Source organism: Periophthalmus magnuspinnatus, chromosome 4, assembly GCF_009829125.3.
Source record: "Periophthalmus magnuspinnatus isolate fPerMag1 chromosome 4, fPerMag1.2.pri, whole genome shotgun sequence".
In the NCBI taxonomy this organism is placed as follows: domain Eukaryota; kingdom Metazoa; phylum Chordata; class Actinopteri; order Gobiiformes; family Gobiidae; genus Periophthalmus; species Periophthalmus magnuspinnatus.
The window spans coordinates 17,568,174-17,590,375 of NC_047129.1; the positions used below are offsets into that span (position 1 = coordinate 17,568,174).

Here is a 22,202-nt window from a genome sequence, read left to right on the forward strand (position 1 = left end):
TTTTTTTTTAAAGGTAGTTATTCACCTTTTTTCTTTGCTAAATAATTCCATATATATTACCTCATAGACCTGTCACTATAATTACTTTATTGACTTATTGTTAAATACATGAAAGATAGATTATAAATAGATTTTTTGGGGTCAGTAATTATCCTGTGTATTTTTTCTTTGCACAATTGGAAGGTTTTTGTTTAATCTTTGGCTACAGGATAAGATTTAAGCTGTAAAAGGTTGAATTAATAACTTCTATGACTCATTACAGATGCAAAGTAAGTACTGAAATAATGCAGCTCATGTTTGTTTTTGTTTTTTAACAATATTGTAGATTTAGAATAGTTTTTGTGTCAGTGGCATAAATTAGTTTCAATATTATCGTTTACTGTCTATATTTACTTACATCAATATATTGTGCCTCGTGATAGGCCTATTGCTTCATATATTTGATGTTTTCTGTGTGTATATGAAATGTATAAAGTAGTAAAACTAAAAAAAAATAAAAAACACACAATGAGATAGTGTGTCCAAACTTTTAACTGGCAGCGTATATATACTCTTTCACTGGCAAAAAATAAAATTCAAAACTGTTATTCAAATTGTGCAAGAGTTTGGATGATGCAATGCCAGAATTATATAGCTCCCTGTCAGACCTCAGCAAACACAGTAGAGAAACACTACTCTGCAAAACACGAGACTCAAAAATTGTAGGCGAATAGGCTAACAAGACCAACAATTTGTAACTGCAACAACATCTTTTTATGGCGATACACTCAAAGGAAACTGAGATTTTCAGGTTAAACATGGGTTGTCATAACTCCGCAGAGCTGAGCTGGCTGTTAAAAAGGTGGCAGTGAAATACAGTGTACAAGGAGAGTCCCAATCAGGCCTACAGTCCATTATTTCCCCTGCACACCTGTAGTGGTCTAGTAAAGCTCGCACCTCTGTTTGGAATGGCACCGTTCCCTGCCTGCTCTAATTGGTGCAGTGCGGACTCCAGCATGGGCCTAATGGACTGAGCTGCCTGGCCCGGGACAAAGCATACTCTGTTATTGGCCCGGGTGTTAATGTGCTTCCTTTACTGGCAGAGGCACCGCAAGCCAGCCAGAAAGAGTAGGGAGGGGTGAAGGAGAGAGAGGAGAGAGAGGAGAGAGAGGGGAGAGCGGGGGGAAAGGGGAAAGAGGGGGGAGAGAGCCAGCCAGAAAGAGTAGGGAGGGGTGAAGGAGAGAGAGGAGAGAGAGCGGAGAAGGGGAAAGAAGGGAAAGAGGGGAGAGAGCTAGCCAGAAAGAGTAGGGAGGGGTGAAGGAGAGCGAGGAGAGGGCGGAGAGAGAGCGGAGAGAGAGCGGAGGGAGAGCGGAGGGAGAGCGGAGGGAGCCAGCCACAAAGAGCAGGGAGGGAGGGGTAAAGGAGAGAGAGGAGAGAGCGGAGAGAGGGGAGAGAGAAGGGAGAGATCCAGCCAGAAAGAGTAGGGAGGAGGTGAAGGAGAGAGAGGGGAGAGCGGGGAGAGAGGGGAACGAGCTAGTCAGAAACAGCAGGGAAGGGGGGAGGAGAGAGAGCGTGGTGAGAGGGGAAAGAGGGGAGAGAGCGAGCCAGAAAGAGCAGGAGGGGGTGAGGGAGAGAGATAGGGAAGAGAGCTGGCCAGAAAGTGTAGGGGGGTTGAGGGAGACAGAGGGGAGAGAGCCAGCCAGAAGGAGCAGGGAGGAGGTGAGGGAGAGAGGGGGAGATGGGTGGGGGCTGAAGACATGTTTCGAGCCCAATCGGGGCAGCAGTGGCCGTTTAACCTTGCCCGCAGCTCAGAGGAAAGTCTAATAAAACCGCGGGCCGTGAAAACTGAGCAGACAGCAAAACCTGTGCCAGAATCTGACACTCACTCTCAGTCTCACTTAACTATTTCTTTCCTTCTTTCCATCAGAGCGTTTCACTTCTGGACAGAGGAGAGACAGGAAAGGAGCAGTACACACTCCCGTAGTGTACTGGCACAGCTGGGGTACAGCAGAAAAAGAGAAGTAAAGGACTCATGGAGAGGGGCCGAGCGGGAGAGGGGCCGTGCAGGAGAGGGAGGCTTTCAACTAGGCCTGTCCCGATAACACATTTTGAGGCACGATATAATGCTATAGAGAAAAATCATGATAAACAATGATACTGAAACTAATTTATGTCACTGACAACAAATGCAGTAATTATTGCGACAGGCCTACATTCAACTCAGGGAGGACTTGATTTGGGGATATTCAAAGTACTAGCGTGGCAATCTGGAATAATAAAGGTGGATCTGTTTAGAAGTACTAACACAATGTTTAGTTTGGAGGTCTATTTTATTTCATAGGGCCCATATGACGCAGTTTTCTGATCTATGTTATAATGTTTCCTCATCACAAACATACCTGGAGTTTAACACAGAAACCCTGCATATTTAGGCTGAGTCTTTCTCTCAATCTCTACTAAACGAAAGGTAAAAGGTAGATGTTAACTTGAACGCTACCACTACATGACATCACAAGGTGGAACAGAGCATTTTGAGCTTTGGAGATGTAGACAGATTAATAATAAAGGATCAAACATGTGTGAATGAAACAAAACACAACTCCTGGTATGTTTTTGAGAAGGTAACAACATTCTAATGTCACTAAAAGTTCACATGAGTTGGTTTTGTGTAATACAGGACCTTTAAACTCATTATTAGCCTTGGACAAAGTTTACTGATCCACATGGGAAATGAATTGGACACATTACAATATAATAACAAAGAGGAAAAAATAAATCGTTACTTGAGAATTTTTGTTTGAAACTCCATCTTATATTACGCAATGTTTAGCTGAATATTGATGGTTTTGTTCAAAGAAAACTGCCCCTTTGGGATAATTAAAGTTCTGTTGACAGATTGATATGTAAACTACACTACCAGTCAAAAGACACACCATCTCATTCAGTTCAGAGTTTTTTTGTTTTTTTCATTTATTTTTACTACCTTCTACATTTCATACTTATAGGAGTCATGAAATATGTGGAGGAAGATATATGGAGTTATGTAGTAAATTTATTATTATTTTTTTGTATTTTATATTCAAATCCTCAAAGTATCCACCCTTTACTATATATATTATATATATATATATATATATATATATATTTTTTTTTTTTTTTTTTTTTTTTTTTTTTGACAAAGCAGTTGTTTTTTTCTTTACTACATAATTCCATATATCTTACTTCATATATTTGACGTCTTCTTTGTCTATATAAAATGTAAAAAGCAGTGAAAATAATTGAATTTGATTGAGATGATGTGTCCAAACCTTTGACTGGTATTGTACGTTTCAACAGTCAAAAGTTTGGACCAAAGCAAAGGGCGGCTACTTTAATAAAAAGTATAAGAAAACTATTCAGTAGAGTTATTCAAGTTTTTTCTGTATGTAGGCTATATAAAATGTAGAAAGAAGTCAAAAGAAAGAAACATGTTGAATGCGATGGTCTGGACACAAACTTTGGATAATTAGAATTATAAGACATTTCTTGTGAGCTTTACACTTGACTTTTTCTTTATCAACACACTATACAAAAATATGTGTTTCTTTGCAAATATAGTAACAACACAAATGGAAATCGGAGTCGTTCCCGTTCAGAATGAAACGGCTCTAGTTTTATCCCTTCACTGCATGGATTTGACGCAGCTTGAACTTGCTTCTGCAGGACATGTTGTGTGGCCACGACTCCGTCCAAAGAAGAATTAGTTCTGGAAAATCGGAAAATCTGGGTACATTTGAGTTATGAATTATGCTCCAATTTTATCAAGTCAATCTCAGTGAAACATTACCCTGACTTCCTTCCTGGTATGATTTAAAATACATATATACGAATGTAGACCCATAAATCCGCTCCATAGATGATGTGTAGGACTGTATAGGTTGAAGGTTCTATTCTTTCTTCATAAAAATGTTGACAGACTTGGAGAGCCAGACTTCTTTAGTGAACCACTTTCCAAAAATAGAGTAAACTGTCCAACTGTCTTAAAAAAGTTTAACACATAGACTCATTCCAAGTATACCCCAGATATTTGTACTTGAGTCATTCCTGTTTAGAGCTTGTCTGGCCAAGTTTGAAAAGGAAAAAAAAAGCTTAATTTTGAGCGTTGTCATAGAAACCTGTGGGTTACATCAACACAGGGTTACACACCTGTTTTGGAATTCAACCAGAACTGCAAATCCCATAATCCCACTCTGTCTTTGAGCAATGGCCTACGGGAGAAAAGAGCTTTGTGGTAGATTTGGAGTGAAAAAAAGAGAGCTATTAATTTCCATCTTTACTCGCTCACCATATAAATTAACACAGTTTGGGACGGAATGAGCCGACACACTGTTAATACTTGTCCTTTATATATAGTGCAGAAAAGCCTGACTCGTAGGGAAAGCGAGTAGTTGTGTAGGAGGAGTAGCGCTAGCCAAAGAACTGTCAAGTTTGGCCATCTTTGTTATTGCACAATTGTCTTCTGGACTGATTTCCTAATGAAGAATATTTGTGTTGCATCCAGGAGAGGCCAATAGGCTCGGGTCTGCCAACACTGCCAACGATGTAACTCCACAGATAAGGAGCAAGGATGATTAAGAATAAATACAATGCAGGGGTGACGGCATTCAACTTTTTTGTCAGGTGTGAAGAAATAGACAGGATACGAGGTACATAAACATCATTGGTAGAGCGGTCAGATCCACTAACCCACATGACATGTTGGCGGTGCGTTTCCAGCTCCCATAGATGAATGCATAGACTGTATAAAGAAGTGGACTGAGTGTGACGTCACCCACAGCGTTCGGCTCCAGTGAAATGAAGCTCATCGAGGCTAGCGGTTATAGGGGCAAATTTGGAGCCAAGTTGCATATTAGGAAGTCCGACTGCGAGTATCATAGCAAACAAAGAGCCAATCTGGAGAGAGCCTGTTGATGGTAACACCCCTTCCAACCCGCACCGCTGGTTTAGCAGGGAGCAGGCGCTTAGCAGCACTGTCAATCAAACTGGTTGCTATTGCTAGCGGGAGCAACCTTGGGGAAAAAAGGTGTCAGATTTGTCTGCTATTAATGTTCATATCTTGGGTTACAGACAAAATAGCGAAATAAAAATACCAGGATCATATAGAGTGGGTTAATACTAACATTTTAAGACCAAAATTATCAGGCTGACAGAAGCATTTACGTAGAGAGGGACAACTTTTCAGTAGAAAGTGAACTGGAGCCAGATTCAATGGAGTCAGAAGTGCGCCCATGCTCACTTCCTATTTGGAACACAGCGGCTAGCAGGTTAACTATGTCCATTTCTATATACAGTCTAAGGTGTGAATGGATGAGTGGTTCCTTGATGTAAAACGTTTTGAGTGACTCGAAGGTGGAAAAGTGCTTTATAAAAATGCTACCACTTACAAAGAGTGCAAAGGTGTGTGGAAAGAATGGCAGTTGGTCTTTCTTTTGCATCTTCAGCAGTTTAATGTTTTCAATCAAAAGACAAAGATCTAATTGTGTGTAATTTTGACAACTCTACATCCCAGTTGAGTTCCTGTCAGTCTGGAAGCCAAAGTATCAGACGCAACTTTGCAGAATTACTCAAACTCAAAGATCCATCAACAGCATACTTGGTTACTATGGGGAAACAAGTGAAACAAAAACAGTTTGAGTGAAGGGAGAGAGCAGCCTATCCACCTTACATGTGTAGTCAAGGTAGGTCAAGGTCATTCTAAGCGTCTCTTTCCCCTAGACTTAAGTCGAGGTATGAGGAATCTCTGTCATCAGGTCTGCTCGAGGTGTTAACTATTTCACTTTACCCTGCCGAACATCAGCGCATGTTTAGGCGGCGCTCACTCAACTCGTTCTCATGAAATCCCGATGAAAGCAAAGACAAAAAAATACCCTCTCCATGCCGGGCCTTCTTATGAGATAGCAGCAAAGCCCCTTGACGCCCCGTGACCAAGACGCCCCATCTGAAGATTTCCTTTGAAAATAATCTAGCCAATAAATGGAAAACATATCCTCTTACAAATCTATCATGCAATCTGACCTTTTGGGCTCAAACTCAAGCAAAGCAGAAAGGCGAATCCGAGGCGAGTCCGAGGCATGTGGAGGCGCTGTGGCTCTCCTGTGTATTTAAAGGGCCAGCATTGACTTTGGCAGTGCTATTCTAACTTCCCCAATGCTAACTGGTCTTTTCTGCTAACATAACAGTATATTATTCTATACTGCCAAGCGTGAACCACAGAACTCTCAGAGAGCAGAGATGGATGGGACTTCCCCAAATAAACCAGAGGATTAGCCTAAACCCAAAGTTGGTCAGTAGTAGCAGGCCCAAATTCACACAAAAACTATTACAGTACTGAAGCACTGCCTGGGGCACCACACAGCTAATAACGGTAAATTAAAAATGGCTCTATCTCCTGTTGTGAAAATTAGAATTCTACTCACTGTATATTTGATTTGAATATTTCAGATAACAAGCACAGAGCCTTTTATTTGGACAGCTTTCTCAGTTGGAGGAGCTCTGCACTGTCTCATGTGTCATACCAATATGGAGTTCATTTAGCAGAGCCACTTCTGACGATAATCCCCCTTTAGTCTGCGTGAGGGCTGTTTGTTATGGCTAACGGCTAGGCTAACCTGAAGAAGCTAGCTACAGTGTGAATCAGACTGCAGATGTGGGATAGTGTTTGCTTTGCTTCATGCTGGATTTCCGTAGAGTTATTTTTCTTTTTCACAAGAACAGTCAAATTGAACTGTTTATTGGTGTGAAACATCAGGGGGAGACACAAACAGTGAGAAAAGCCGTGGCCAAATTCCAAAAAGAATTAAGTGCTATTCATAGTGATACGGAGGAGAGCTTAATATTAAATCCCACATATGGACAGTTAGTCTAGAGCAGAGTGTGAGAAGCCTCTCTGCTCTACAGCATCTCTCATAAGACGCTACAGGGCAAGGGGATAGGCCCTAAACTAAAAATAATTACAATGTTATATTCTCTTTTTGTATATCGCAACATCTGCTTTTTCCTTGCAAAAAGAGGAAAATCATCTGCAGTGTACGTAGGCCTGTCATGATTAAAACTATACTGAGTTATTGCTCAAAACATGACAGATGGAACAGGAATTTTTGAGGGTCAATATTTATGGTGGTATTTTTTCATTGCACTAGTGGGACGTTTTTTGAAATTTTTCTGTACTGCGTTGGAATTTGAGCTGTCAAAGGTCAAATTATGAACTTCTATGACTCATTACTACAAACTAACTACTTAAGAGTTCCATCCATCTTCTTCCACTTATCCAGGGTCGGCTTGCAAGGTCAGCAGTCTAAGCAGGGACTTCCAGGCTTACCTCACCCCAGACACTTCCTTCAGCTCCTTGGGTAGAACCCCAAGACGTTCCCTGGCTAGCCGACTTAAGACTTACTTACTCAAGAATTGCGTTCTGTTATTCATTCATTACAGTTCATATTTTTTTTTACAATATTGTACATTAAGAATACTTTTTGGAGGATAATTCTACTTTATGGTTTGGTTTCAATACTATTGTTTATCATCTATATTTACTTCAGCAACATATCGCAATTCAAAGTTTGTTACTGTGACAGACCTAAGTGTACGCTCACATTACATCACAATATTCCGAATTTCATATCATCCCTGTATATATCACAGTATATCAGCAACAATATGATTTGACACCACACCCCTACAGCAAGAATAACAGCTGTAGATGCGGCGTTCAGTGCTGATAATGTCAACCTTCGCAACTCAGCTAGTTCAGGAACATTTCAGAACATCGGAGCTAGTCCCCTGCTTTTTGTTTTTTTCCACTATACCCGTTAGCATTAGCCCTCAAAAATCGCTAATTATGAACAAAGAAGAGGGTGTCGGCTGGTGCCAAGCAATCGAATATAATTTACGCGAGTTTAAAACATTGTTAAAAGTCATTGTTGAGTGTGTAAACCTTTTGGTGTATTTGGTGGGATTGTAATGATATGATATTTTGTGTTTAGTTCAGAGTTGACACTTTTTGTTGTTTCTATCTGTTTATGTGATGTTGTTAATGTAACTACTTCTGTATGTAAGACTCGGTTGCTGTGCTGATAAGTTGATATGAAGGTTCTGTTGGTGAGTTACTGGTCTGTTTTAGAGACTGGCTCTAGTGACTTGTCAGTGTTGTTGTTTTGCTGTTGTTTTGGTGTGGGTTATCGCTGACAGTAGCTCTTGTGTTCAGAAAATAAACAACCAGAAGAAATTTGATGTGTTTCTTTCACCAGAATGCTATAGTAATTTAGATTTATAAACCTAACCCATTTTTCAGCTGTGGTTCTGGTAAGCATCTAGTGACCACTAGACATCCTCTTTTATATGGTACTGGTGAGGAGACTAAATAAATATAATGAAGTAAATGCTTAATATACTTCAATATGGGGGCTCTGACGTAACTCTGGGTAGCATTGGTTAGACAAGTGATCCGGTTGTAATGGGCAGAGATACAGAAGTTTCATGTCTATGAATGTCTATGTGTGCCACAGCCAACTGAGTCAAGTTTGTTGTTCAGAGGAAAAACTCACTCATAAATGGCAAACTGGAATCCGTGGCTACACAAGGCACGCTCACACAGCCACAGCCAGACCAGGGCCATGACATCACACGTTATTTGTGTGTGGGAACTGACCTGGAGGAGGAGTGATGTCAACTTTCACTGAAACTCTAAGGCTGACATCACAGACTTCTATATAAGGAGTCTCTGGCATTGGGAAGTAACTTCAACCAGGTAATGACTAACATAAGTAAGGCAGTTTATATAATCCTGCTTCTAAACCATGTGTGACAAACTGAAAATCTGGATACTACAAAAGAATTCATCACAAGACAGGCCTCTACTTTGACAATGCTTAAATCCAGGCTCTAAACAGTTCTGTTTAGCTGTGCATATGACTGAAAGGTTTTAATTCTGCTCTATTCTCTTTTAAAGGGCCCATATTACACCATTTTCTGATCTGTTATAATGTTGTTTCCTCATCACAAACAAACCTGGACTTATGTTTTGTTTCATTCACACATGTTTAACACACAAACCCTGCATATTTAGGCTGAATACTTCTTTTAAACTGAAAACAATCTGTTCCACCTTGTGATGTCAAGTGGTAATACAGGAAGTGCTCCACTGTATTTTTAAACTAAATACACCTTGACTAGAATCATTTGGATGACTTCATCCCTGGAATGGTCAATCTCTACTGAACTAAAGGCAAAAGGTAGCTGTAAACTTGAAAACCACTGCTTCATGACATCACAAGCTGGAGATGTAAACAGACTAATGCAAAACATGTTACTCAAAACTGTGCGAATGAAACAAAACACAACTCGAGGTATGTTTTTGACGAGGTAACAACATAATAACATGGTTTAAAGCTCACAAGAGTAAATATTGTGTAATATAGGACCTTTAGTATACTTTTAACAATATTTATTTATGTTTTGATGTGTTGTATTGTGATTTCAATGTTTGCGTTATTCTGTAAAGCACTTTGAATTACTTTGGGTACGATTTGTGCTATACAAATACACTTGCCTTGCTTTGCCTTGCCAATCACAATTTCTAATTAGATTTTTCTCAATAAAAACAAAAAAATAGGCTTTCAATCTTAATTTCCTAAACGTTACCAGACAGATAATAAATCAGCGCCATTTAACAAATAAAAATAGTCAAACTTATACCTCCAAAGTCTCAACTCTTAACTGGTCCAAACCACATGTTTTTACTGACAGCACATTGGCTGTAGACCTCATCATTAAAAAGCCTCTAGTTGATCATTGAAACAAGTGGACCTTGATTTGATTCAAATTAGATTAATTGCACAGCTCTACTCCAAACTAGGGCCTAAGCAAATTGTGGGATAATTTTTTTGCCAAGACCTCCAGGCAGCAGATGGCACCGCGAGGCCTGTAAATTGGCAACTTGGCCTCTGGGTTGTGCTGGGCATCCGAGACACATCTGGCAACACGACACGAGTTCGTACATTATGGCCTACAACGTATAATCCCGAGAGTGGTGGCAAAACTAAACTCACGGCCTGCTGCAGAAACGCTGACTGCTGCAAAACGTGAGCGAGGGATGGAATGGAGAGAGGGAATTAAATACAGCGGGAAAGAAGCTGTGTGTGGCCTGGAGGGAGAGATAGAAATAGAGTGAGAGAGAAGATTAGAAAGAGCTGACCAAAGACCCAAAAGTTTTCGCCTTGCCTCAAATGGCTATTACGTTTTGCCCATATAAGGTTGTTCTGTATGAAACTGGAAAGGTCAGCTGTAGGGGGAATGCTTCGACTTAATTGTTTCTATTCATATAATGTACATATTTTACAATTTAAAAGCAAAAGTATAAAAGTAGAACAAGCAAATGACTTCTGCCCAGTTGAATGTATTAAAAGAATTTGTTCTGTCTGCATTAGCCAATATAAAGTTGTAACAAAAACGATACCAAGAAACTAATCAATACATTTGAACTACTGAAGTATTTTATTTATTAGGGCTGTAGAATTAATCACAATTGAAATTTTAATTTCAATAAACTTTGCAGATCTACTCGCAAGTGCAAAGCTGGTCAGAAAAGTAGCAATATTTTTACCAAATGGTTTAGCTTTAATACTGATACTAAAAAATAATACATATTGAAGACAAACTTTCCCAATTAAAAGACCTAGTATAGTAGAACTAGTATAAGGCCATGAAACTACCATTCTTGTTCACTGAAAACACATCTAATTTGCTCTGTGCACAATAGTGTCTGCTAACCTCACTGTTAGAGATAAAACTGGACAGGAAATAGTGACACAATGAGGTTTTTGCAGAATCGTGCTAAAATAAATAAATATTTCAGAATCAGGCATATTAATTAGGCATATTAAAACAACACCACAAACTGAAGTATATTTATACATATATTTAAAAATAACTGGACAGTCTTTATTTTAATTCATTTGAATTTCAATAGATGTTTATTTTATGTTTTCTGATTTTACTAAAAGTGACTATGAGCTTTGAGACACCGTGAGCTAGCTAGCGTGCTTTTGTGTTTAAAAAAAAGAGTGTTTTATTCATTATTAAAATGGTTTCTAAATTGGTATTAGTAGTGAAATAAAGTTTGAAACGTTAGTGTCATGACAACACTGCTAACTATAAAGCTCTGGGTATAAACTGGCACAATTCCCACACGTATCTATCTGTGGTAACCCATTAGGCTTCACTGGGTGACCTTTGACCTTGGCTGAGGTCGTGGCCGGGGTCTTCATTAGGGGATAAATCATAAACACCTGAGCGGCTGACCCGGGTGCAGTGCTGAGGCTATAGTCATCTGGTATTCATTTTGGGTCGCGGTGCTGTGTAAATCGGGTTAAACCAGCGGCTGCGACCCTCAGGGCTCAGAGCACTTATTAAAAATGTGGCCACAACCCACTCACAATGTGTCAGAGCAAGAGGAAAAGCCAGACTACAACCCTGGATGAATATGGCTTTATATAGGCCATGTATATTTAGAATTATTACTAGCAAAAGTTATGTGGTACAAGACTTTTTGTACTAAAGGTGTCAAAAGTATCGACATCTGAATACGGATACTGTAATACTAATATACAAGGTGTCCATACAGTCTCTTTATAATAAAAAAATATATATATAACAAAGGCAATTGATCTTAATCAGACTTGTTCTATTGTGCTCAGTGGTTTCTCTTCTTTTTTTTTTTTTTACCTCATATAATATACATCTATATGGGCCCCAATTAGTGGCACAAAGCACAATCAAGGCTTAACTCTTTTTCTTGCCATGTTCGCTGTACCATAGTCTCATCAGTGATTGCAATTGCATGTGTTATCTTTTGCTTTAGTCCAGTAATGTCCCATATCTTTGTTCGAGACATGACGTCTTTAACATAGCCCCATAGAAAGAAATCCAGTGGTCTGGAAATGGTTGACTGAGGAACTCAGTGCATGCGTAATTTTTTTTGTTTGTTATTAGTATCATTTTTAAATGTATCTGTGATACATTTTGGAAACTGTTTATAAGATGTGCTATATAAATAAAGTGGATTGGATTGGATAATCAGTACTAAAATTGATATCTAAACTAAATCAAAACGCCTTTGAACAAATGTCAATACTGAGAAAAAAGATCATATAAAAAGGACTTTACTGAATGACTTTAGAACAGTCTTGATCTACAGCAGAACAAGTATAAGAATATTAAGGTAACTACTCATTTTGTGTTGAAAATTACACTCTTTCATCATTATGGTACTACAATTGGTATCAAGCCTTTTCCATAGTATCAAAGTTGAATCCCAGTGTTTTTGAACCTCAGAATTTCCAATGTTGAATCAAAGTGTACTCATATATTCAAGTGAACCATGTCTTTATGCTGTAAAGTCCCACTGAACAGCTGGGATTATGTGGTCAGTGAATGTACTGACCTCTCCGTGGGCTCTCATGGTTAAAGAGGATCCCGTTGACAGCAAACATGTTGTAAGCTTCTCGGAAGTTCACCACAATCCAATAGGCATAGAGTTTAGCAGCACCTGGACACGAGGAATGAGGGAAAAAACAACTTTAGTTTTATGTGGAGTAGTTTATAGACTATAGATGGTAAACATTTTAACAACACATACACAAGTTAGTCCACCTCAGGGCAGCTGTGACTACAATAGGAGCCTACCATTACCAAGTATTGAGTGAATGAATAATAATAGCACTATAAAGAGATTTGGGTGTCTCGAAAGTCGCTATGTAAACCCAGTGCATTTATTTGGTGCCCCTATCTCAGCTGGCAGAGTGTTGGCGGTTCAAATCCCGCTCTTGGCATAAACATCATTGGTTGAGCGGTTAGATCCACTGGCCCACAGGTTGACGGTGTGCTTCCAGCTCTCACAGATGAATGCTGCCATTGTGTCCTTGGGCAAGACACTTAACCCTCCTATGTTTTCGTACACTTGTGTATAAATGTGTGTGAATGGGTGAGTGGTTCATTTGAGTGCCTTGAAGGGTGCCTTGTTTGGGTGTCTTGAAAGGCGCTATATTAATCCAAAGTATTTATTTGAATGAATCAATAATTAAATCATTATTAAAATATTTATGGAATCTCATTAAAATGCAGTTCAACATTCTATTATTCCTATGTAATTTTATTTTATTTTACAGAAACTTGGTGTGTTGTAATAAATAGAGTTGTGACTGTAAACATTTATGTCTTATTTAGCCAGACGATATAGAAAAACACACAATTGTCTTCATAATGCTCAGAGCCAAATGAATTCCAGTTTAAAACGGCTGAAAGAAAAAGAAAAAAACTCAAACTAGCCAATAATAAAACATATACCATCACTTCATATTTCATAATCAAAAAAGGTCAACCGCAAACTCCTGCTGAGTGACCAAAACCAGGCTCGCACCAGAAAAAGCCCTCCGCTCTTTTTCCTGTCGCCATGGTGCTCCCTCCCACTCCGAGCACGTCGACGGGAATACCAGAGCCAGCGAAAGGAGGCACCCGCTGATTAAGCCACAGGTCAGGGCGTACACTGGAGGTGAAGGAAGGTCGCTAACAAAAACTCCCCTTTCTCCTAAGACTAATTAACAGACGATGCGCTCTCCCTTATGATGGTATGTGCCTCCCATGCTGCAGCAGATAGAGTGGTGACAGATGGGGAAAGTGTCAGCATTTAAACAACAGAGAACATGAAACCCGAGGAGCAGCACACGTGTACGGGCTCCGCGTGTTGAAAGTGAGCGCTGGATATAAAGGTGTCTTTGTTAAACGCTGCAGTCACTCAGACGTTTGGCCTTGGGCAGCTCAGTTGGTATTTAGAGCTAAAGACTGGCCACGCTATTCACTTACACACAGACACTAACAAAAGGGTAAAGAAATGTAGAAGAGCTATCAAGTCGTTTGGGCTGTCAACGTTTGGTGCGAACTGCATGTTTGTATTATAGAAAGATATGGGTTACAGTGGTGCAGTGGTGGATGATGAAGTACTCAATTTTGTTAGTTAAGTAAAAGTACAGATACTGGATAAAAAAAAAAAAAACAAGTAAAATTTAAAATACCACATGACAAAAATGTACTTAAGTAAAAGCAAAATGTACTTAGAGAGTAAAAAATAAAAGTATTTTGTGCTGATTTTGAGATATAATAAAGTTTCAAATGTACTGCTTTTGATACTTTTGACATTTGTGCAAATTTTGTTCAACAGAAACAAGTGAATTGGTGTTTTTTTTCCTACCTGTTTTTATTTGTATTTGTGTGTTTCGCTCAAACTATTAAAAAAAAGTGTGTTAAAAATAAATCCATCAGCCTTATCAGCTTAATAATAAAAAATACATCCACTTTTCATTCCAATTCAAAAATGTACAGATACTTGCTCTGAAATGTAGTGAAGTAAAAGTAAAAAATATCCACTTTAAAATGTACTTAAGTGAAGTAGAGATACCTAAGATTTATATTTAAGTAGAGTATTTTACTTTTACTCACTGCATCAGTGTAGTAGTGTTGTCATAAAATGTAATACTTGATTTTTATAAGAAAAAAGCTTGACTCTTGGGCACCTTTCACTTTTGGGGATAACTGTACTTAATTACACCTGTTTCTAGGTACAGTTTTTCTGTATTAATCATTATCTAGAATAACAAATACGATAAATAAATAAATCCGTTTGAAGACAATTTCCTTAATACATAGTTACAATGCCAAGTAACTTAAAAACGTACCAAAATACTTTTTTTTTTTCAGTTTTTGATTAAAGTTTTTGGAGGAGGTTTAACTCTTTATACAGTCCCCAGCCCTAAACTCAACACAAGCATAAAACACTCTTTTTTAGACAGTACATTTTCAACATAACACCTTAGCAGCATCTATGTCCTAATATGCGTTTCATTTAAGTCTATTTATTCATCTTGATGTTCTTGATTTTTGTGTGCCTATTTCTAATCTGTTGCTGTTCTTGAACTGTGAGTTGCAACACTGGAATTTCCCCATTGTGGGACAAATAAAGGTTCTCTTATCTTATTTGATCTAATATTACCATGTGATCTTTCTAAAACTATTCAGGACAAACACAGGCAGTTTTGAGTACATAAATGATAGTCTGTGCTGTTACCATAAGGTGAGCGGGGGTAGAAGGGCGTGGTCTCTTTTTGGGGGATCTCCTGCACTTTGCCGTACAGCTCGCTGGTGGAGGCCTGGTAGAAGCGCACGCTGGTGGTCAGCCCACACGTCTGGATGGCATCTAGGAGCCGGAGTGTGCCGACCCCATCCACATTCGCCGTGTACTCAGCCAACTCGAAGGACACCTAAGAATAAATCAGAGAGGATTTTTTTTGTTTTTAATAATTAGAAATCTAAGCTATTTTGTTATCAGTTCAGAGATTTTGGAGCCAAATCTGTCACTTTAAAAAAAACTAATCTATTTTGCACTCTTGACCTGCCCATACTGTACATTTTGTATTTGCCTAGGAAATTGTATTTATATTTATCTTATTTTACTGCATGCCCTTTTTATGTTTTCATACTGTATATTTTGTATTATAATTCATTGTTTTATGTCACACCATAACACCAAATCAAGTTCCTAGTTTGTAAATTTGATTAACTGGAAATGGCAACAAACCTTTTTTTTCTGATTAGTTTAAAATTGATTACTTATTACTTACTGAACTGCATAATCTTTCAAAGGGTTGGAAATAAAGTAAACAAAAGAGCTTTTGCTAAAATAATTTGGGGAAACTAAAGTACATAATGGTACACTCAAAATACTTGCAATAGAATCCACTAAAATTATTGGGTAACATGTGAATTGTAAAAGCTTGAATAAATCACTCCAGCTCCCAGAATGCCTGTTTCCTGTAGAGAAGGGGTCAGAGAGGGAGGGGCTGAATGAACACTTGGGGTGGATTAGGTGCAAATGAAAAGTGTGTAGCCCAGTTTGGCCCCGGGGTCGTAATCAGGCATGACGGTTAAAGACGTGCTGTTTAGTACCACACCTGGAGAGAGTAGAGCCTGAACCAGAGCCAGAGCCAGAGCCAGAGCCAGAGCCTGAGCCTGAGCCTGAGCCTGAGCCTGAGCCAGAGCCAGAGCCCAACCTGAGCCAGGTCTGAGGAAGCACTGTGCCCACTGCCTCCACTGCAGCACAGGCTCCTGACAGAGAAAGACCCCTTATTTAAGCAGGCCTGAGAACACTGGGCCTCTATCCCAGCTCAGCACACACTCACACACAGCACTTAGCAGGTTTGATCAGGGTCAATTACACTGCTAGGCTCCAGCTAATAGTCTGTGACGTGTCTTTTTTACTCTGCATTCCACTTTCTATACAGAGAGGTGACAACTGTGCAACTGTTAGACACATAATACAAATATATGAAAATTAAAGATATGATATGAAGCAATGTTATATTAAATCAAAATGAGATTTTATTGGCACCATCATGACCTTTGCATTTGGTCATTTTAAATGAAATTCTTCTGTCAGACCAGAGCACACATGTAACCAGTGCATGGTTTCCAGGTCAGGCTGGCTGGAGCCAGTGTCAGAGTGTGTTAGCTCCTTTGGGCCTAAAACTGCAGCAGACGATACAAGTGTTCATATGAGCTGTGGAGTGTGCAGGGGGCTCCTCCTACAGTAACACTGCTCTCTCTGGACCTCATAAACCTTATTATACGCTGCTACCTCCCTCTTTATCCAGCCCTCTACACTGTCTGTGTGAGGCATTTCTGCTGTTTTTCTTCCACCGCTGAGGCCCGGGACACACTCTTGGGGTATCAAAACCAGCTGAGAGGGGCAGGGTCCAGGACACCTTGACAACTTAAATCAAACAAATTGCCTTAATGCCTCCATTCTCTGTCATTATGTAAGGCAAGGCCTGGGCGCTGACGGTTTAAAGGCCAAACGTTTGCGTACTCCAGTCTGGGGTGGCGGGGCCCCTCGCCGACCTGGCAGATATTGTTCTGTTCTGGGAATCCAGCCAGACTCGAAGCTTTGGGGGTCTGTCGGCGAGCAAATATTCCAACGTGAAAGAAACGAGCCGTTTAAAAGCTCTAAATGTAGAGACGACGGGCAGCGGTTTCACTTCTTTCCTGCTCTCAGGCTGATTGAAATGCATGCTTGAAAGTGGGGAATGCAACTTAATGTGTGCATGTGTGTCTGTGACCGTGTGTGTGCCTGTGTGTGTGTGTATGCATGTGTGTGCAAGTGTCTGCGTGTGCGCGTGTGTGCGGGGGGTGGGGGGTCCACAGTGACAGATGTAAAAATATAAGCTGCTTTATTCAGCCATGACCTTGGTGCATACCTGCACAGAGTGTATGTGCTGGAGGAAAGAGCATTTGGACAATCAGAGAAAACTACTGCTCTACAATAATAACTCTATTATAATAATAGTTAAATACTACTTACTCTGCAGTATTTTGCACATTGCCACATCTGATACTTCACTGTAATACACATGTGTAAAAGTGTTTACCACTGTAGATACTTCAGAGGCTAAAATGAACACATCATTTGTTGTTGGTAATTAAATTGCTGGCGAAGGATGTAATAAGCCTGATGTAATGAGTCTCAGATTACGTATTAGGCCGTGGTTCTGTCTCAACACAACATTTAATTATTGACAACAATTCCTGCCAACCACAAACAAACGAATCAAACACGGGATGACAGGGAGTGGGAGGAGGACAGGGAATAAGACATCAGTGTGAATTACACCGCAGCAATTTACACTTTTCTCAAACTCAACTTAATGACTCAAAAACAACACAGTTTAACAACACAACACATTTTACAGCAGATACAAACAAAAACAAGAGTCAGTGCTTGCCATGTCTTTTTTCACTCTGGGACCGTTTTGTTCTAAGGCTCGAGTCAGATTAGAAAAAATAAATAATACATTATAATGCAATAAGAGGGATTTATGCATTACTTTACTGCCATGTCACCCATCGCATGTGTCATGTGCTTAGATTGTATATATAAATCAACATCGCTAACCCGCTAGTCACCGCGTTCCAAACAGGAAGTGAGCATGGACACACTTATGGCTCCAATTGACTTTCTATTGAAAAACTGTAGCCGTTCTCTCTGAAACTGCTGCTGTCAGGCTTGTCATTTTGTTTGTTTTATTCTGCTATTGTGCCCATTAATCAAGATATGAACATTAACAATAGAGAAGTCATACGACTTCTTTCCCCGAGGTCACTCCCGCTAGCATTATCACCAGGTTTGATTGACAGCGTTGTTAAGCACCTGCTCCCTGCTAAACCAGCAGTGCCAGCAGGAAGGGGCATTACCTGCAACAGCCTTGCTCATGATTGGCTCTTTGGTTGCTATGATGCTCGCAGTCAGAATTCAAAATAAGGAACTCGGTTCCAAAATTCGTTCTTTAATTGCTAGCCTCGATGAGCTTCATTTGAGCCGAATGCTATGGATGACGTCACACTCACTTAGCCCACTTCTTTATACAGTCTATGGTCGTGTGTCAAAAATAATTCCAAGTTGGATTTCACAATGAATGAAACCAAAACAAAGAGACCGCTCCAGTCCCAGTCGTGGAGTATGTTTTCTTCAGTGGTGTGGCTAAGCTACAGTTGCTGTAATCCGGCCCACGCAAATCACCCAAACACACCGCTATCTCCATCTCCTCCTGTCAGATACTGTTAGAACTATGTCACTTTGAAAAAACACAGGCAATTACTTATTCTTGCTCTGTTATAATGGGTGTGAAATATTTGCATGAGACGAATGGAATAAAAAAAATGAGCACGTACGGTTGATATTGCATCACGCACAAAGCACGTCTTGTGTGTTTCCAAACAAAGGTGTGCTTAAAATGGTTCAATGAGGCCACTCCACAAAACCAAGTGACTACATGTACAGGGATCCAGCCAAAAAAGTCATCAGTGCTCTGGTATCTGAGTCACTCTCACAATCAACAGCACACACCCCTCTCATTCCATCAATACCTGCATCAATATGAGCGTAGAGGAGACGAAGCCAAACTCTTTATAATTAACATTCATTACATGATCCTTATCTAAAATACCAAGGATGCCATATAGAACCAGTATAGTATCTAAGGTTAGCAGTCTATAAGGTTAAACGGCAGCGCCCTTATTAGCAGAATTGTAGCAGCTCTGTATAAATATTAGCCTGGTGTTTTTGCTTTTCAGTCGGGGCCATAGCCTGTATAAAAAAGTGGACTAAATGAATGTGACATCACCCATAGCTTTCGGCTCCAGTCAAATGAAGCTTATCAAAGCTAGCAGTTATAGGGGCCAATTTGGAGCCAAATTTCTTTATTTGGAATTCCGACCGCAAGTATCATAGCAACCAAAGAGTTAACCCAGAGCAAGGCAGTTGAAAGTAACGCCCCTTCCCACCTGTACCGCTGGTTTAGCATGGAGTGGGCGCTTAGCAACACTGTCAATCAAACCTGCTGCTAGCAGGAGCGACCTTCAAGGAAAGGAGGTGTATATGTCTGTTATTGATGTTCATATCTTCATTTACGGATACAATAGCAAAATAAAAATCAGACCCCCAGTACTGCCATCGATTTATTTATTTATCTTTATTTATACAGGGAGACCCAATGAGAGACTCTTTTTCATGGATGTCAGTGTTTTGTCTGCACTCTTAGCACAGTGTGCTGCAGCTATGGCAATGCACAAATACAAGACAAACAGCCAGACAGGAAGGATGGGCACAAGTGTGGAGAGATACGAGAGAGAGAGGGAGAAAGAAAGAGAAAAGACGGAAGAGAGAGGAAGAGAGAAAGAGAAAAGACGGAAGAGAGAGGGAGGAGAGAGAAAAAAGAGGGAGAGAGCAACATAGAGGGAGACACAGACAGAGAGATAAAAAAGAAGGATGGAGAGAAAGAGAGAAGAGTGAGAGAGAGAGAGGAGAGAGGAGAGAGAGAGAAGATACAGAGAGAAACAGGAGAGCATGACAGACAAGAGAAAGACGGAAGAGAGTGAGAGCGAGAAGGAAAAGAGATGAAAGAGAGAGAAAGGAGAGAAACAGACAGAGAGAAAAAGAGAGACAGAAAGAGAAAAACATATTAAGAGAGACAAAGAGAGAGAAGAATATAGAAAGAAAAAAAGAAGGGAGAGAGAGAGAGACAGAGTGAGAGAGAGAGAGAGAGAGAGAGAGAGAGAGAGAGAGAGATACAAAGGGAGCAAGAGTGTGTGTTGGAGCAGGCTCATACGGCCATGGACTGGCTGTCAGACGGTGCAGACTGTGGAAAGTCCCTGTCTGCCTGGCGGTGCTGTGTTATCTCTGCACTTGTGAAGCAGGTAGACCCAGACTTAAGACTTAATTGATCCAGAAGGGAAATGACTTGGACACTGATTTGACAAACTCTTGATCTGTTTAGGGAAAAAATGAGCAGCTGGAATTATGTGCGGGAAATTTCATAAGGTTACATCAATTGGGAAGATGTATAATAATAAATGAAGTGATCCAATCTGTCAATTTACAGGTAAAAGTACTTAAAATTATTCAACAAAAAACAATAATAGGGTTGGAAAATAGAAAGAATTTCATTATGTCAAAGCTTTGGGGAAAAATACAAATTTAAATGAGATAAACCCTTTTTGATTTTGCCTGTGCTTATGCTCTGTGGCCCAGGAAGAAGACTATAAGTGAACATCTGTGTGATTATCCCAAACACCTCAGTCCCAACACAGCGTGTTTCTGCACACTCTTTATTAGCTGGTTGAAAGTTCAAAGCAGTAGTAGCAACAGTACTAAAATAGTAGTAATAGCAGTAGCAGTAGTAGTAGTAGGCCTAATAGTAGTAGGTCTAGTAGTAGTAGTAAGTCTAACAGTAATAGTAGGCCTAGTAGTAATAGTTGGTCTAATAGTAGCAGTAGGTTTAGTAGTAGTAGACTTAATAGTAGGTAATGGTAGAACACAGTTGAGCTGGATTTTGTAAGCAGCACCAGGTGCCCAAGAGGAAGACAGTGAACATCTGTGTGACTCTCAAACCTCTTTTCCTCTTTGATAACATCAGCCCCTGTGCTCGTGTGTTTCCTCACACTCTTTATCTGCTGACTTCAAAGTAACACACAGGGTAGAGGTGAGAGAGGGACCCCCACACAAGAGACCCCCTACTGCTACCAAATTTAACCTCTTTACACCTCCATCACCCCCGATACTGCCGATACTACCTTAACTACCTCTGCAAATCCATTTGGCTACAATAGCACCCCGGATAATCATTTGATTAGAGAGGCAGGGGGCAAAGGTGACTCCCCCCAAGGCCTGCCAGCTCTGCCCTTTTGGTAAAAGGTAAATAGGCAAATTTTTATACAGTGCTTTTCCACCTTCAAGGTACTGAAACCACTTTACATCAAGGAACAGTAATAATAGTACTATTAGGAATAGTAGTAAAAGGGTAGTAGTAATAGAAGTTGTAGAAGTAGTGGTAGTAGACGTAGTGCTACTAGTGGTAGTAGTAGTAAAAGTAGTGGTAGTAGTGGTGAACAGCAGTATAGAAGTAGTGGTAGTAGTACTGGTAGAGTAGTAAAGAAGAAGTAGAAGTAGAAGTAGTAGTAATAGTAGTAATAGTAGTATTAATAATAATAGCAATAGATGCAGCGGTAGTAGTAAAAAACGCTTTACATCAAGGAACCACTCACTCGTTTACATTCAAGCTGGGTTAAGTGTCTTGCCCAAAGACACAACAACAGCATTTATCTGTGGGAGCTGGAATCGCACCGCTAACCTGGGGCCAGTGGATCTGACTGCTCAACCGATGATGTTTACATCGAGAGCCGGATTCGAACTGCCAACCTTCAGATCAGTGGACAAACACTCTACCAACTGAGCTACTGCCCATTTAAATGGCATTTAAATCTAGCTTTGGACCCCCACTCCTCACCCCACCCCCAGATTGATGAATACTGTCCTTGTGCGCCCAAACACCACAGACCACATGCACATATACACTGCCGCTCTAAATAGCGAAGCAGAGGGACCACCGCCCGTGCAGGTGCTACGTCTCTGGCCTAAAACCACAAGAACACCCATAAATACATAGGCCGGCCGCAGTCATGAGGCAGGAGGCAGCGCTCTCGGCTCTGGTAGCTGTCACAGAGCCATGGGACCAAAATGGAGGCCAGATTGTGATCCGGCATTATGTATTACACAAGCACTCTGCCCGCCCTGTTCCGACCGAGGA

General features: G+C 40.2%; 1 protein-coding gene across 1 annotated transcript in view; it reads right to left on the reverse strand.

Annotated features, from left to right (window-relative positions):
• Window positions 1-22,202, reverse strand: part of gmds (GDP-mannose 4,6-dehydratase) — a 171,195-nt gene that overhangs the window by 105,062 nt on the left and 43,931 nt on the right. Inside the window, exons 5-6 of the mRNA XM_033965615.2 lie at window positions 15,134-15,326; window positions 12,458-12,562 (exon numbers count right to left, since the gene is read on the reverse strand). Coding sequence (XP_033821506.1) covers window positions 12,458-12,562; window positions 15,134-15,326 — 298 coding nt within the window. The remainder of the gene's footprint in view (window positions 1-12,457; window positions 12,563-15,133; window positions 15,327-22,202) is intronic.